Source organism: Chrysemys picta, chromosome 4, assembly GCF_011386835.1.
Source record: "Chrysemys picta bellii isolate R12L10 chromosome 4, ASM1138683v2, whole genome shotgun sequence".
Lineage (NCBI taxonomy): Eukaryota > Metazoa > Chordata > Testudines > Emydidae > Chrysemys > Chrysemys picta.
In genome coordinates, this window is record NC_088794.1 from 12432993 (window position 1) to 12450805 (window position 17813).

Consider the following 17813-nt stretch of genomic DNA (forward strand, 5'->3'; position numbering starts at 1 on the left):
CTGATTTTGTATCATTTAAATCTCTGTTGTTTGATAATAAACTTATTCTTGTTTTCACTATAAATATATCTAAGTGCTGTATATTAAGTGGACTGGTGATCCTGAATTAAAACTGTAAATTGGAATGTATTATTCCTTTTTGAGTAGCACAGCTGAGTTCTGTGAATGTGGAACAGGGGCTGGGCAGTCCAGAGGGAAAGTCGGAGGACTTGGGGGTTGGTGTGTTCCTATCACTAACCTGCAGAGAGATTGCAAGGCCTGAGGAGGCCTGGAAGATAGTGTTTGCATTGTCAGAGGCCAGTGCAGTCAAGGAGCTGATCCCCAACAGGCACAGTCAAGACTTCCTCACTCTAAGGGGTAGATAGAAGCCTCACAACCCTGGGTACTCGTGGAAAGCATCACAGCCAGCCCCTTCCTACACAGCTATTATTTCCTACTCTCCTACATCTGTTTCCTAAGGATACCTTTTTTGGCTCAGACATTTACTGCTATAGCTTTTCATAATAAGATGTAGCATTGTATATATCCCATACATTTTCTTCACTTTCATCCAGTTTAGTTTTAGCCTCTTCATCTTTCTTTTTTATCTTCTCCTTCAGAGACTCCAAGTCATTTCTAAATGCCAAATTAATAAGTATTAGTAAATAATTAATTTAAAACTGAAAATTTCTTTCACCACTGCTAAAAAAAAAAAAATCACAGCTTAGTTCAAGGCGAGAAAAGCAGCTTCCTTTATAGCTAATATTAAGGGTGGTTTATGCCAATCTTTGAAGATGTCCCTAAAAGATACAGGGCAGTGGCCCAGACTTTCACTTCAGAGTTGTACTTATTTTTCACAGACCTAGAAAGTCCTATGCATCCAATAAGTTTATCTTTCTATCTACATTATTTTAATGCATCTATCTCCATAATATCTAAATCCATATTATGGAAGGCAGATTAACAATGAGACTTGTCAAAATATACAACATTTCAGATGGTAAAATTTAATAGGAATCCTCTTCTCCATAATAGTTATGTCTCATTTTTTCCACATTTAACTAATAACTTTGTATATGCTATTTTCTTTAAATTTCCTCTACAATTAAAGGGTTTTTCCTCAGAAAACTGAAAATCCAAACTTCTGTCTTAGATGAAAATGAATGATGCAGTATAGTTCTTGGTATAAACTGTGCAGCAATTACAAAAAGAACATAACTAACAAATACAAAGTGGGTGTAAATTATTGTCATAGCAGTTTCATGGCTCTGTACTGCCAGAGTAGTCTTAATGTAAATGAGAATGTGACACAAACAAAGGGTCCCCGGTTCTTTGCAAACAATTCTCACCTCAAACCTGACAAGCTCACTAGACCACACATCTTGCAGGATATTTACCCAAAAGTAACACATAAGGTACCTATAGAAAGCTCATGACTTATCAAGACTCGAGCATTACAAGATGAATGTGTGAGTAATATTTAATGAACTGTATGGACAGTATGCTTTATGGACTTGAAGCAGAAGTTCATCACCAGAGGATAATGTGTCTCCACAATGGCTCATTTGAGGAGGTTGGAGTTGTCATTCTGTCCTGGTTAGCCAGTGATGTAATGCAGGGCTCAATAATCTAGCCTTGCTTCATCCCAAGACTTTCAATGGAAAACCATCAGACACAATCACAAACAATCAAAACCACCTGGAGGTAAAAAAAAGGAACATTACAACAGACAGAGAATCACCCTGTCTATGAATGAAGACAAAAGACTGTTTCAGTATAACACAGAAGGGGAAAGGCACTTGGTATTCTTTCACTGAGAAGACATCTTGAGGACGATGCTTGATCTCACGAAAAATTGGAGCCATGTTCCTTTGAAACCAGCCAGCTCTGCAACATACTGAACTTGGGGAGGGGGGGGGGGAACACAACCTACTTTATTAGATAGGAAAAGTAAATATTAACAAGTGTAGACCTAGGTTAGTGTTTTATGATTTAGTTGTAACCATCTGTTTCCAATACTCTTATTTCTAGTAGAATCGCTATCCTTTCTTAAGTAGACCTTATTTAGTTTTATTACAATGCTGTATCTTATACAGGAGGAGGGTTTAAGGTAAAACTGGTAAACTGGGGTATGCTACTCCTTTGGGAGCAGAGGATCTGGAATTTCTGTGAGTAACCAGAGTCAGGGACTGGATATCACAGGGAAATGCTCCAAAGGAATTCATGCACACCTGAAAGGGCCTGGCAGAGCCTGCAGGCGAGTGCTTGCATGGCTGACAGGCCACCCAGCCATCACAGGCAAGACTCTTCTTTGTTACCTCCTCCTCTTCAGGAAGGAAGGTAACAAGGTGACTCTCAGTCCTGGGTGCCCCAAAAATCACCACAGAGAGAGTAAGACCTATTTCATTAACATACAGCTTGAAAACAAATATATTAATCTGAAGTCATAGAAGCCAATGCCTACATACATTTATACATAAAAAAGGATAACACCAAAATCTAATGGTAAAGGAATCAAGACTTTTTTCTGAGAATATGCTACTTATATATTTGTTTTTTCTTCCCTTAGCTGGCCGTTTGTTTCTTCAAGATTTTCTATTAGCTTCTTAGTCTTTTCTTCTTTCTTTCTGTTATCCTAAACAAAGATGCATGCAATCAATTATTTATTTTGAGTGAAATTCAATCCGTGTAGTGACAGACAGCACAAAGAAGTGCATATGCTTTCATCTGGTCCTCTACCTAGGGTGAATTTCACCATTTGTATTTTAAAATGCAAAAATTGTGTTGTTTCAAAATTAATTAATATCATGAAAATGGTCATGTGTCATATTTCAATATACAATATGCTTTATCACATTTTATTTTAAGTAAGAAGTGTCTTCCAAAAGAAGATAAGTTTACTTCTCAACTTGCCTTATGAACTTCTTGTAGTTTCTTGAGCTCTGTGACAGTATCACTTTTCTTTTGTGCTATTTGTTCTTTTTCTAATAAAAGCTTATTGCAATTCATATTTAGTTCCTCATTCTGCAGCCTATTAAAATAATTGGGAGACAAGAGGAATAATTTATTTGTATTCTCAAATTCCCTTTCAAATCAGACCATGACAAAGCTCCTTGAATACAGGCTAACTGAAAAATTGTTGACTCGCCTCTGTAGAGTTAGTTTTTGGTTATGTAAATCCCTGCATGCTGACTGGATTAACAGGTAGCAGATTTGCCTTAGAGTACAATTATTTTTCAGTGACTGTACAGAATGCAAATCTCTGTACGCTCAGGCCCTGATTCTACTAACTGCTTAGCACGCTGATATATCTACCTAATCTATACATTTAAAATGACTTTGAACTACCAACTTATGTACACAGCTAGACTATGTAACCATATGTTTTTATTGCTGTTATCTTTATCCTCCTCCCTTGAGTTTGTTACATACACTTAATACATCTTGTCTTAAAAAGCGAACATCATTCTGAGATGTATTTGCAGTAGAGCTATCAAGCAATCATTTATTTAAATATTTTTGGATGTTTTCTACAATTTTCAAATATGCTGATTTCAATTACAACAGAATACAGAGTGTACACTACTCACTTTACATTTATTTTTGATTACAAGTATTTGCACTGTAAAAAAAAACAAAAGAAATAGTCTTTCAATTCACCTAATACAAGTACTGTAGTGCAATCTCTGTATCATGAGAGTTGAACTTAACAAATGCAGAATTATGTACAAAAAAACTGCATTCAAAAATAAAACAATGTAAAACTTTAGAGCCCACACATCCACTCTGCCCAACTTCTTGTTCAGCTAATTGCTCAGACAAACAAGTTCCTTTACATTTGCAGGAGATAATGCCGCCCGCTTCTTGTTTAAAATATCACCTGAAAGTGAGAACAAATGTTCGCATGGCACTGTTGTAGCCAGCATTGCAAGATATTTATGTGCCAGAGACGCTAAAGATTCATATGTCCCATCACGCTTCAACCACCATTCCAGAGAACATGCATCCATGCTGATAATAGGTTCTGCTCGATAATGATCCAAAGCAGTGCAGACCGATGCATGTTCATTTTCATAATCGGAGTCAGATGCCATCAGCAGAAGGTTGATTTTCTTTTTTGGTGGTTCAGGTTCTGTAGTTTCCGCATCGGAGCTTTGCTCTTCTAAGACTTCTGAAAGCATGCTCCACACCTTGTCCTTCACATTTTGGGAGGTACTTCAGACTCATAAACCTTGGGTCGAGTGCTGTAGCTATCTTTAGAAATTTCACATTGGTACCTCCTTTGCATTTTGTCATATCTGCAGTGAAAGTTTTCTTAAAACGAACATGTGCTGAGTCATCATCCCAGACTGTTATAACATGAAATACATGGCAGAATGCAGGTTAAACAGAGCAGGAGACATAGAATACTCCCCCAAGGACTTGTCACAAATTTAATTAATGCATTATTTTTTTAACAAGCGTCATCAGCATGTCCTCTGGAATGGTGGCCAAAGCATGAAGGAGTACACAAATGCTTAGCATATCTGGCGTGTAAATACCTTGAAAGTAGGGATGTTGTGGAATCTCAGTCAATGGTCTTTTTTTAAGAACAGGTTAGACAAACACCTGTCATGGATGGTCTAGAAAATACTTAGTCCTGCCTCAGTGCAGTGGACTGGACTAGATGACCCATCTAGGTTCCTTCCAGTCCTCCATTTCTATGATTCGAAATAAGACTATAAAATTGTTGCCTGTAACTATGGATTCTTCTAGATATTTCTACAGTGCACAGCTTGTGGAGCCCTGATCCTGATTGGGGCCTCAGTCATAATATAAATACTAATAATCTCTCAGATTGTCTAAAACTGGGTCTCCAGCTGTAAATACGAATACTAGTATTAATCTAATTTTAAAATGCACAGATAAATATAGTAACACTGTTGTGGAGGGGAAGAGGAGGGTGGCAGTCTATTCAGCTTTTACATTACTGAAAAATACTCTGAGGACCAGAATGGGGGGGGGGGGAAATTGAGGTATCAGCAACAGTTGCACCTTGATTTATTTTTTACAAACTTCAAAATTGACATTTGTTACAATTTAAGCAGTTTTCTATGGTTCTTCCTGAAGACAATCCCTTTCCATACCTAACGCTTCCCCCCTTTGTGCTCTGGTACCAATAAGAGGGAGAGACAGCAGAGACAAGTGTGAAGTCAGAGATACATTGTACCCTTTTGCAATTAGTATGTAACAAAATAAATGTTACATTTTTCATTAGAAAATAAATCACATATTTTAAATATACATTAAAAGGAGCAACAACTTTAAAGGTAATGTAATTAAAAATAAAGTCATACATCTCTTTTTCAAGCTCTGCATTCAGTGCTGTAATCTGTTTTAAACAATTCTGCTCATTTTCCATGGCACCAGTTAACTGTACTTCCAAATCATGTACTTCTTTCTGCAGAAAAAAATGTCACAAGTGCTTATGCATTTATAATATATAGTTTATGAATACTGCTGCAAAGAAACAGACAACCCAAAACTTCATAATAAATAAACCTATGGATATTTGTTAGCCAGATTATATTTATATAGCATTATATGGACTACTATGAGATATTAAATGTTTGTATTAAAACATTTCATAGATACACACCAGGCCAATCCTCTCCCTAGCGCACAGCCGGAGTAACCAGGCCATAAGTGTTTTGTTTGGGTGCATGGGTGGGCACATGCACTCCTCACAAATCCAATGGAAGTTTGGGATTACAAGGAATTCAGGATAGCGCCTTCAGTGAGGAATACATAATATGTTATTAAGATGTATATGCAAGGGATGTGCTACAAAGAGGAGAGCAGAGCACACCCACCCATCCCTCCATTCCATCACCAATACAGAATCCCAGAGAAACAGAACTCCATAATAGTGGGAAAGGAGGGCAGGTCATAGAATCCATGTACACAATACATGTCAAAGAAACGCAGTTACTGTAGGGTAAGTTACCATTCTTTCTTCTCTGAGAGACTGGCCACATGGATTCTACTCTTGGTGACTCTCAAACATTTGCTTGGTTGAGGCTACTGGGAGGAATCTTCCGACTGTGTGGACTAACATGCTCTGAACAAGATCACACTCTGAAAACTGGTACCCCTTTCATAAATGAGCTGTTTGAAAGACTGCTCTGGCAAGGTTTTCGGAAAGTTGGACCTCTGCAAAGCTTACAACCTGGTAAGGATCTGGGTAGGAGACTACATTCCATACCAGGGCTGGCCATTTCAAGCATCTGATCATGCTATTTTGCATTGTGCAACATTCCCAGCAACCTTCCAGCATTTCTTTAATGACATTTTCAGGGACATGATGGACCAATTTGTTGTCATTTTTCTAGATGACATCCTCATTTTCTCCGAAAGTCAGGATCTCCATGATCATCACATGTGCATTGTCTTGGAGAGACTCTGCCAGACCTCTACGCAAATCAAGAGCAATGTGAGTTTGATAAGGATACAATGGAATTCTTGGGATTTATTGTCTCACCCGAGGGACTCACCCTGGACCCCCGTAAGGTGGCAGCAATATCCGACTTGGCCATATCCAAGGATGTATGCAATGATTCCTGGGGTTCACCAATCTCTTCAGGCAATTTATTAAAGGATTCTCTAACACTGGTTGCACCCAAAATGGTGATCCTAGGAACAGTGACCTGATTTACCTCATCCACACCAGCTCAATTGGCTTTTGATCAACTAAAATCGGCATTCACCTCAGCACCAATTCATGCAGATCCTACTAAACCATTTACGATTGAGGCGGATGCCTCAAATTTTGCCACAGGTGCAATACTATCTCAATACATGGGCACCTGCAACCAACTCCACCCCTGTACCTTTTATTCTCAGAAGTTAACCCTGGTGGGGAAAAAATTATGATATTTGGGATAAGGGGCTATTGGTTATTAAGGCAGCTTTCAAGGAATGATGACACCTCTAGAAGCAGCCCAGTTCCTGCTCAAAGTCCTGACAGACCACCAGAACTTGGAATACCTATGGATTGCTAGACATTTTAACCATTGCCAGATCCACTGGTCTCTCTTCTTTTCTCACTTTGCCTCTGTTGTAAGTTATCACCTGGTGACAAAAACGGGAAGATATTATCTTTGTGGGACAAGGCATCTATCTTGAAGCAGGCGATGAGTTCTCTGCCACCATGCTCAAGGTGTCCAGCTTTGTCAACAAGATGACTGACAGCAGTCTGACTTTCTCCATCTACTCCCTGCCCTCCAACGACACATTCACAACCCAGATCCGACAGACTCTGAACAATGTGGGTACCCAACCTGAGTCAGAGTTCTGACTACAAAATGGCCTCCTCTACCACAAGAGTTGTATTTCTGTTCTGGAGGAATAAGTTAGGCTTCAGGTATTGAAACAATGCCACAATTTGCTGCCTGCAGGGCATTTTAGCCAATTCAAGACCTGAAATCCAGTTTCAAGGAGCTTCTACTAGCCAAGACAATAAGCTTTCATCAAGAATTACATAAGGTCCTGCGACCTCTGTACCCATACCAAAAACCCAAGTTCAAGACCCTGAGGTCTCCTCCCACCTTTGCCCACACCTCCGCAGGCTTGGTCTACTATATCAATGGACCTCACTGTAAATTTCCACACTCCCAAGGGACACCCAATAATCCCGGTTGTCACTGACCTCCTAACAAGAAGAGAGCTCCTCATGCAGTAGGAACAGTATAGAACGGGTTGAGATGTCTTGGCTCTTCATGGAAAACATCTTCTGCTACCACAGGTCACCAATGGGCATTTTATCAGACCAGAGTCCTCAGTTCAGCTCCTGATTTTGTCAGGAATTTCTCAGACTCCTTGGCATCAAGTCTCTCACCTTGTCTACCTATCACCCAGACTAATGGGCAAATGGAAAAGGTCAATCAAATCTTGGAGTAGCATCTTCACTGCTTCCTGAGTTACCACCAATGTTAATGGCTTCCCCTGCTGTGCTACGCAAAATAGTCCATACTTTGCAAGTTAGGGCTTTCACCCCTGCTTCCATTCACACTTACTTGTGAATTTCCCAGTACGGCAGCTGCTGCAGATTTGGTCTCCCACCTAACTTGCAGCTCAAAGAACACCTGCAGTCCCCTAAAGAAGCCTCAGACCAAGATGGTCAAGCTGCTGCTAATCTGGATGTAGGGGGAGAAGATTGGGCTCTCTGCCCAGAACCTTAAATTGAGCTGATCTACCAAAAAGACGGTTACTCACCGTTGTAACTGTTGTTCTTCGAGATGTGTTGCTCATATCCATTCCATTAGGTGTGTGCGCGCCGCGTGCACGATCGTCGGAAGATTTTTACCCTAGCAACACCGGCGGGTCGGCTGTGGAGCCCCCTAGAGTGGCGCCTTCATGGCGCTGAATATATACCCCAGCCGACCCGGCGCCCCCTCAGTTCCTTCTTGCCGGCTACTCCGACAGTGGGGACGGAGGGCGGGTTTGGAATGGATATGAGCAACACATCTCGAAGAACAACAGTTACAACGGTGAGTAACCGTCTTTTCTTCTTCGAGTGCTTGCTCATATCCATTCCATTAGGTGACTCCCAAGCCCAACTTAGGTGGTGGGGTCGGAGTGAGACATTGCTGTGTGCAAAACCGCTGATCCAAAGGCAGCATCGTCCCTGGACTGCTGCACTAGTGCATAGTGTTCTGTAAACGTGTGGACTGACGACCAAACCGCAGCTCTACAAATGTCCTGGATCGGAACTTGCGCCAGGAAAGCCGCCGAGGAAGCTTGTGCCCTCGTGGAGTGAGCGGTGAGGTGGGGTGCTGAGACACCTGCCAGGTTGTAGCAAGTCCGGATGCAAGACGTAATCCAGGAGGATAGGCGTTGTGATGAGACCGGTGAGCCTTTCATTCGGTCGGCCACTGCAACGAAGAGTTGCGTCGTCTTTCTAAAGGGCCTTGTGCGGTCAATATAGAAGGCCAGGGCCCTGCGTACGTCCAGAGAATGCAAACGTTGATCCTGGCGAGAAGCATGTGGTTTAGGGTGAAAGACCGGGAGAAATATATCCTGGTTGATATGAAATGGAGAAACCACCTTAGGGAGAAAGGCAGGATGTGGACGAAGCTGCACTTTATCCTTATGGAAAACTGTGTAAGGGGGCTCGGATGTAAGCGCCCTGAGTTCAGAAACGCGCCTTGCTGAGGTGATGGCTACGAGGAAGGCTGTCTTCCAGGATAGGTACAGAAGTGAACAGGTGGCCAGTGGCTCGAATGGAGGACCTGTGAGCTTGGAGAGAACCAGGTTGAGGTCCCACGTCGGAACGGGCTGACGTTGTTGTGGGTACATCCGGTCTAAGCCCTTGAGGAATCTAACGACCATCGGGTTAGAGAATACCGAGGACGCGAGTTCCCCTGGATGGAAGGCCGATATAGCGGCCAGGTGAACTCTAATTGAAGATATCGCCAACCCCTGCTGTTTTAGGGAGAGGAGATATTCCAAAATAAGAGGAATAGGTGCGTGCAATGGGGACGTGGCTCGTTGCTCGCACCAACAGGAGAACCGCTTCCACTTGGCCAAGTATGTGGTCCGTGTTGAAGGCTTCCTACTGCTCAGCAGAATCTGTTGGACAGAGTGTGAACACTGTTGCTCTGCCTGGGTGAACCATGGAGCAGCCACGCCGTGAGGTGGAGTGATTGCAGGTCGGGGTGACGCAGCCGGCCGTGGTTCTGCGTGATGAGATCCGGATACAACGGAAGCGGGATCGGTGTCTGAACCGAGAGTTCCAGCAGCGTGGTGTACCAATGTTGTCTCGGCCACGCTGGAGCGATCAGAATCACCTGTGCCTGGTCTCTGCGCAATTTGAGCAGTACCTTGTGGACCAGAGGAAACGGAGGGAAGGCATAAAACAGGTGGTCTTTCCAGGGAAGGAGAAACGCATCCGAGAGGGAGCCTGGGGCTCGACCTTGCAGGGAGCAGAACACGTGGCACTTCCTGTTGTCTCGAGATGCAAACAGGTCTATCTGGGGAAACCCCCACTTCTGGAAGACGGAATGTATGATGTCCGGACGGATAGACCACTCGTGCGTTTGAAAGGACCTGCTGAGTCGGTCCGCTAAAGTGTTCTGGACTCCAGGGAGGAACGATGCCGTGAGATGGATTGAGTGGGCGATGCAGAAGTCCCACAGGCGAATGGCCTCTTGGCATAGAGTTGACGAACGTGCTCCTCCTTGCTTGTTGATGTAAAACATGGCCGTGGTGTTGTCGGTGAGAACTAACACACAGCGGCCACGTAGGAGATTGAGAAATGCCTGGCACGCCAGGCGCACCGCCATCAGTTCCCGAACATTGATGTGTAGGGCTAGCTGAGGTGCAGTCCACAGGCCCTGGGTATGGTGCTCGTTGAGATGGGCGCCCCAACCCAGAGATGAAGCGTCTGTGACCAGGTGCAGAGAGGGTTGTGGGGCGTGAAACGGCATCCCCTCGCAAACCACATTGTGATCTAGCCACCATGTGAGGGAGGTCAGGACCGAGTTCGGGATTGTGACCACCATATTCAGGCTGTCCCGATGTGGGCGGTATATTGATGACACCCAGGTCTGGAGTGGGCGAAGCCGAAGTCTGGCATGCCTGGTTACGTACGTGCAGGAAGCCATGTGACCCAGCAGGGTAAGGCATGACCTCACCGTGGTAGTTGGGAAGGCCTTGAGTCCTTGGATGAGGCTCGTGATGGTGCAAAAACGATTGTCTGGCAGGATGGCTTGTGCGCGTCTGGAGTCTAGAACCGCACCGATGAATTCTATTCTCTGGGTAGGTTCTAGAGTGGATTTGTCCTTGTTGAGTAGGATACCCAACTTGTTGAATGTGCGCACTATTATGTGGACGTGATCGCGAACTTGTTCTTTGGTGCGACCGCGTACCAGCCAGTCGTCTAGGTACGGGAACACCTGTATCCCTTGCCGACGAAGGTACGCTGCCACGACAGCCATACATTTCGTGAACACCCGTGGGGCCGAGGATAGGCCGAAGGGAAGGACTGCAAATTGGTAGTGCACCCTGTTTACCACGAATCGCAGGAAGCGTCTGTGAGGCGTGTAAATAGCAATGTGAAAGTATGCGTCTTTCATGTCGAGGGCGGCGAACCAGTCTCCAGGATCGAGGGAAGGGATAATGGCCCCCAGAGAGACCATGCGGAACTTCAACTTTACTACGAATTTGTTGAGTCCGCGCAAGTCCAAGATGGGTCGCAGACCTCCTTTGGACTTGGGGATGAGGAAATAACGGGAGTAGAATCCCCTGCCCCTTAATTCCACTGGAACCTCCTCTATGGCCCCCATAGCGAGGAGCGTAGAAACTTCCTGTATAAGAAGTTGCTCGTGAGAAGGGTCCCTGAAGAGGGACGGGGAAGGGGGGGAGGAGGGGGGGATAGAAGAAAACTGGATAGCGTATCCCCTCTCCACCGTGCGGAGGACCCAACGGTCCGAAGTTATAAGGGACCAAGCACGGTGGAAGTGGGAGAGGCGATCCCGAAAGGAGGGGGCTGGATCCTGGGGGATGACTGGGGCGCCGTCCTCGACCGCACCTTCAAAAGTTCTGCCTGGGGCCTGAAGGTGGTCGAGGTGGCCCCTGGTTCTGGCCGGGTTGAGGGCCGGTCCACCTTCTTCTACCACCTCGCCCTCGCCTCCGGGCCGAGTCTTGTCTCTGACGAGGCGGGGGGGGGTAGAAGCGCTGAGGTTGCGGCCTAAATGGCCTGCGCTGGGGGCCCACAACATGCATCCCCAGGGAGCGCATGATTGTTCTCGAGTCCTTGAGGCTCTGCAGGCGGGAATCCGTCTTATCCGAGAACAATCCATGCCCCTCAAAAGGCAGATCTTGTAGGGTTTGCTGCAGCTCCGGAGGCAAACCCGAAACCTGAAGCCAGGAGATCCTGCGCATAGCGATGCCCGAAGCCAGGGTCCTCGCCGCTGAGTCTGCAATGTCCAAGGAGGCCTGCAAGGAGGTCCGAGCCACCTTCTTGCCCTCCTCTACCATGGCTCCAAACTCTTCCCTGGACTCTTGGGGAATCAACTCCTTAAACTTCCCCATAGAGTTCCAGGAGTTGAAATTGTAGCGGCTCAGTAACGCCTGTTGGTTCGCCGCTCTCAGTTGTAGCCCTCCGGCTGAGTAGACCTTACGGCCAAACAGGTCAAGCCGCTTAGCCTCTTTTGATTTAGGCGCTGCAGCCTGCTGGCCGTGGCGCTCTCGTGCATTCACTGATTCCACCACCAGTGAGCACGGTTGGGGGTGGGTGTACAAGTACCCATAGTCCTTAGAGGGGACAAAGTATTTTCTTTCCACCCCTCTCGCTGTGGGTGGAATGGAGGCAGGAGTTTGCCATATCGTATCCGCATTCGATTGGATCGTGCGGATCAGAGGTAACGCCACCCTCGATGGGGCATCTGCTCCAAGGATGTTCACGATCGGGTCGTGCACCTCCACTATCTCCTCCGCCTGCAGGTCCATATTACGGGCCATCCTACGCAGGAGATCCTGGTGAGCCCGAAGATCTATCGGAGGGGGACCCGTACATGAAGTGCCCGCCACTGCCTCGTCCGGAGAGGAGGAAGAGGATGCCTCCGGTGGTACCGGATCCAAGGGGGGGTCCTGATCCCCTTGCTCTTGGGCCGGGGCATCACCTGCACTTGGGTCCCTGGTGTCGGGTGGCGTGGACACCGAAGCCTCCATGCCTCCTGGCGGAGGCCGAGAGATGGTGGATTCTGGGGCCCTTCTAACCGAGTGACCCGAGCGAGAGGTCGATGGTATTGGAGCCCCTTGTTCTTGGTGGTATGCCCACGGGGTCCAAAACGACCAGTGAGATGGTCCATGAGATTGGTCCTCTGCCATCTCCTGCCAGTGGCCGAAATTTTGTTCATCGGCGCGCCCTTGAGGGGGGTATGCCGATCTCGACAAGTCCTCCGAGGAGCGAGACACCGATCTAGACGGCCATGGCGGTGCCGAGAGAGATGAAACCATCCCGGTGGGCTGCGGTGCCGCACGGTGCCGGTCCGGAGATGATCTATCTCCGCGCGGTGCCGGCGATCGGTGCCGGGACCGCGACCGGTGCCGATGACCTCGTCGGTGCCGGGAGTCGGATCTGGACCTCGACGAGGACCTGGAGTATGCCCGGTGCCGGGAGCGACCCCTCGACGTCGAGCGCCGACCGTAGCGGTGCCGAGAACTACGTCTCGACGTTGATCGGTGCCGACGATCATAGCGGTGCCGAGACGTAGAGCGGTGCCGCGAAGTAGATCTTGGCCGCGAGTACGACCGGTGCCGAGACGATATTCGGCGCCGGGACTGCGAGCGGCGTGGGGACCTGCTTCGGGACCTGGACCGGTGCCGAGGTTCCAGCCCCTGTGATGGTGGGCGCATCAAAGCAGGTTTCCCCCTCGACTGGACCGGGCGAGTCAACGGTGCAGTCGGTGCCGGTGGCTGAGGCGGTGCCGGCTCCGTGAGAGCTATTAAGTCTCTCGCCGCCGCGAAGGTCTCTGGAGTCGACGGGAGGCACTGTATCACCGCCGGCCTGGGGGGAGACGCTATTTGCACCGGACTCAACGGCCTCGGCGCCGGAGTCGACGGTGCCGGAGGCAACTGTTTCCGTTGCTCCACCGGTGGACGCGGCTCTACCCCCGACACTGGGGGAGCTGGCGTCTTCGGCACTGATGTCCCCGTCTTATGGGCTTTTTTATGCCCTGGGGATAAGGACCGGCGCCGAGGCACTTGCTGTGTCTGCGGTGCCGACGAGGTCCGGTGCCGGGGAGGCTTGTCTGACGCCACTCGCGTGGTCGTCGCAGCCGGTGCCGCCGGGGCACTGCGCACCGAGGTGCTAGGTGCCGGGGCCTTGCTCGTGGAAGGAGCGTCCGGGCTAAGAGCCGCCTCCATCAGAAGTTGCCTGAGCCGAAAGTCCCGCTCCTTCTTCGTTCTCGGACGAAAGGCCTTACAGATTTTACACTTGTCTGTCTGGTGTGACTCTCCCAGGCACTTCAGACAAGATTCGTGCGGGTCGCTCGTGGGCATAGGTTTAGCGCAGGAGGCGCACAGCTTGAAGCCGGGAGCGTTGGGCATGAGCCCGGCCCCGCGGCCGGGGGAGAAAGGGGGGAGACGACCCCCTTAACCCCCTGGACTATTTAGAACAACTTTACAACTACTTAACTAACTTACAACAAACTCTAAGACTATAACTATAACTACAACTATGATACAACAATAAAAGCTAGGGAAAGTGGAGAACAGCTAAGCAGCGCTCCACAGTTCCAACGACCGTCAGGGGCGGTAAGAAGGAACTGAGGGGGCGCCGGGTCGGCTGGGGTATATATTCAGCGCCATGAAGGCGCCACTCTAGGGGGCTCCACAGCCGACCCGCCGGTGTTGCTAGGGTAAAAATCTTCCGACGATCGTGCACGCGGCGCGCACACACCTAATGGAATGGATATGAGCAAGCACTCGAAGAAGAACTAGACTACCAATATCTGAGTCTTTCAAGATTATAGAACAGATGAACCCAGTGACCTTCAGGTTACAGCTGCCCAAGTCCTTGAAGATACATTCAAACTTGACATCTCACTTTTAGAACCTTACACCAGGAACCCATACCCAAACCGCTCTAATCTGCCACCCATAACAGTCTGCAGACAAGAGGAGTATTTTGTCCATTGAATCCTCAACTCTCAACAAGTTAGGGAAAGGTTCCAGTACCTGATGGACTGGAAAGGCTACAGGCTGGACAAGCAGTCTTGGTAACTGGCAGAGAACATCCAAACCCGAGACTTATTATGAGAGTTTCTTTGGAAGTACCCAGAAAAAAACAGGCCCAAGTAAGTGCCTTTGAGGCAGGGGCACTGTCAGGAATCAGGGTCTGCAGCGGAGCCAGTCTTTGGTCAACCTAACAAGCACAGCTGGCCTGTATTAGGCTGCCTGACTGGGATAGCAGAGGCTGCCTGAGCTGTAGTTCTAATGAGACTAGGTGCATTTAACCTGGTTGAATCATAACATGTCCCTATACAGCTGGAGACCCACTTTAGACAATCTGAGAGAACATAAATTGCTCCTTTACACTATCAGCAAAGGCCACAAATAATCTGTGTTTCTCTGAACGATTCTGTCAATGTAAAAAGACAGTGCTGTTACTACATCAAGTGTGCAAAGTTTAACTTCATCTGTGAGACTTGTGGAAGAAAAATGAAAGTCAGATAAATTGGTTCCTCTGGAATTCTGAGTCAACTCTAGGCAGGAACTTGGGACAAGACCTGAGAGTACCCATGTCCTTATGAAATACTGTAGACGGGGACATGACCTCAAGGCCTGAATCTCCCCTACCTTTTGATGTGATGTAATGGCTACTAAAAAGGCAATATTCACTGATAGGTGGTATAGGAAACAGGTTGCAAAGGGAAGAAGGGGAGGCCCCCCATCAATCCTGTTAATAATATATTGAAGTCCTGTCATGGAGTCTGCTACTCACTGCTGGGCACCTCCTTGTGGCTTATCTAGGGATTAGCTCTCAACCAGTCTGACACCACCTCCTTCAGTTGTTTGCCCCATGGTCTCTCTCTCTCTCTCTCTCTCTCTCTCTCTCTCGCTGGACTCAATTGCTCCTTCTTCATGACTCAGGGTGCATCCTCTTTATGACTTGGCCCTCTAGTTATAGTTTTCCTCTTTCAGGGTATCAAAGTCCTTCTGGACTAACTGTCTGAATCAGTCTTCAGCACACTCTGGGCAGTAGAGCTACCTCCCCAGTAGCTGGTAGGGGAACATGGGTCAGCCCACTACTCAAGGTTCCAGTCCAGGGCCCTGATGTCTAGCAACCATAGTCTATGTAATCTGTCCTGGAACTGAATAGGACCATCCCCTCACGTGGCAGATCTTCAATGGTTCCTTGGACCTCTTTGGGGATGCCCAACGCCTGCACCCAAGACTCTCAGCATTGTGATAGCCATGGCTGTGGACTGGGTGGCCGTGTCCAACTCATCCATGGTTGCCTGTAATGCCACTTTGCCTATCATCTGCCCTTCTCTCACTTCATCCTTCAGTTCAACACTGTAGTCCTGCAGTAACTTGGAAAGGAATGGGGGGGTCACACTTTCCCACACCAAGAAGCTGTATTTCATGAATAACACCTTTTAATTTGCCATGAGGAACTGCAAGAAGGCCAAAGAGTATGCCTTCCAACTGAAAAGTTTCTTTGGATTCTTGTCCTTTGGCAGGCCTTATTTTCTCTTGTAAACACCAGTAAGAGTGACCTTGGGATAGTGTGTGCACAGAACTGATTGAGCCTCTTCAGTGGTACTTAATACCACTTTTCAACCTGAAGTCAGAAGGAGTGAGGCTCAGGTATTCCAAGGTGCTTGCAGAGTACAAACTGTCATTAATAGGTAAGGCAATTATTGTGGACAGTATGTAACTCAAATGTCAAATAGTTTATGGATATTCTTTTGGATTATGTTTGTTTTGACAGCCCAGGTATCTGCAACTTCAGACAAAAGTTCCTGGAATACCCAAAAGTCATCCACTGTTGGCACCAGGGCCAGATCGATAGCCTCATCAGGTGAGGAAGAGAATTCCCTGGGCATTGAGGGAAACTGGAGCGTCTCCCTAGCCTGCCCTATTGGCTCTCCTTCCTGCTCTTCCAATTCCAGTGGGGAAGTGACAACAGATAGCAAGATCTCCTTCTCCCCCTCGTGGAGACTTTTACCACGGGAAGTGACTCCAGGGCTGATAGGATGGCAGGCCCCATGGGCAATACAGCCATGGTGGCATCTCATATTGATACTGCCTAGGTTGTGGGTGGTCCATTCACTACCATCTTGCAGAGGGCCAGGTACTGATTGTCCTTTGGGTATCTCCTAGGGTATCATTCCAGTTTCTCTGAGGAGGACTTGCTGTTGTAGTCAGGAGAGAAAAAGGAGAAAATCTTCTTCAGGAATGGTGGTGCCATCAGGTGTGGGTCCAGCAAGGATGGTGCTGGTACAAGTACCAGGGTCAGTACTGGTACCAATATTGGTGCTTGAGTCGATGTGGGAGACACAGTGAATGTGAAACCCTCAAACCTTGGTGCCTGAAGTGATTTCTTAGTCAGTGTCATGGTCGGGGCTTGAAGGTATCTCAGTGCCAAAGTCTCTCTGGCTTTCTTTGATATTGGTGCCCTGCCACTGTCTCTGGAACTGGAATGCCTCAGTAATATGTCTTTGGACTTAGAGACCTCCTTCCAGGGAACCCATGATTTTCACTGCTGCAAATGCAGCTTCAAGCCCTCTGTGCTGGATTCAAAGTGTCCTGGGCTTCTCTCTTCCAGTGTCAGTGCTGATGTTCTCCTATTCGAGAGAATGTTTATGTCAATTCCAATCAGGTGTGCGCGCGCACGTGCACAGTAGCTGGAAGATTTTTCCCTTAGCAGCCGCCGTAGGGTTGGCCTGGGCGCCCCCTGGAGTTGCGCCTTCATGGCGCCCAATGTAGAGCTCTGCTGACCCGCCACTCCCTTAGTTCCTTCAGACTGCCAGTGACGGTAGCTGGAACTTCCCTGGCTCTTGCTCCAGCAAGTAGCTTAGCAGCTCCACTCTCGTTGTATTCTTCTTGTTTAGTCAGTTAGTTTAGTTGTTACCTAGTTAATTAGTCATAAGTTCCGTTACGGGGGTTCTCCCTCCTGCTTCCCACTTTCCTTGCCACCTGGGGCATGCCGTGATCCCTGGGTTTCAAGACCTGCAAGGACTGAGTGAAATGCATGCCAAAGAGTGACCCCCCACACATCTTTGTCTACAATGTCTGGGCGGCGGTCACCAAAAAGACCGCTGTACAATCTGTCGGGAATTCCA

General features: G+C 47.5%; 1 protein-coding gene across 1 annotated transcript in view; it reads right to left on the reverse strand.

The window, feature by feature from the left end:
* Positions 1-17813, reverse strand: part of SYCP1 (synaptonemal complex protein 1) — a 70859-nt gene that overhangs the window by 21502 nt on the left and 31544 nt on the right. The window contains exons 17-20 of the mRNA XM_065591012.1: positions 5316-5419; positions 2893-3010; positions 2525-2614; positions 534-626 (exon numbers count right to left, since the gene is read on the reverse strand). Of these exons, the coding sequence (XP_065447084.1) occupies positions 534-626; positions 2525-2614; positions 2893-3010; positions 5316-5419 (405 nt within the window). The remainder of the gene's footprint in view (positions 1-533; positions 627-2524; positions 2615-2892; positions 3011-5315; positions 5420-17813) is intronic.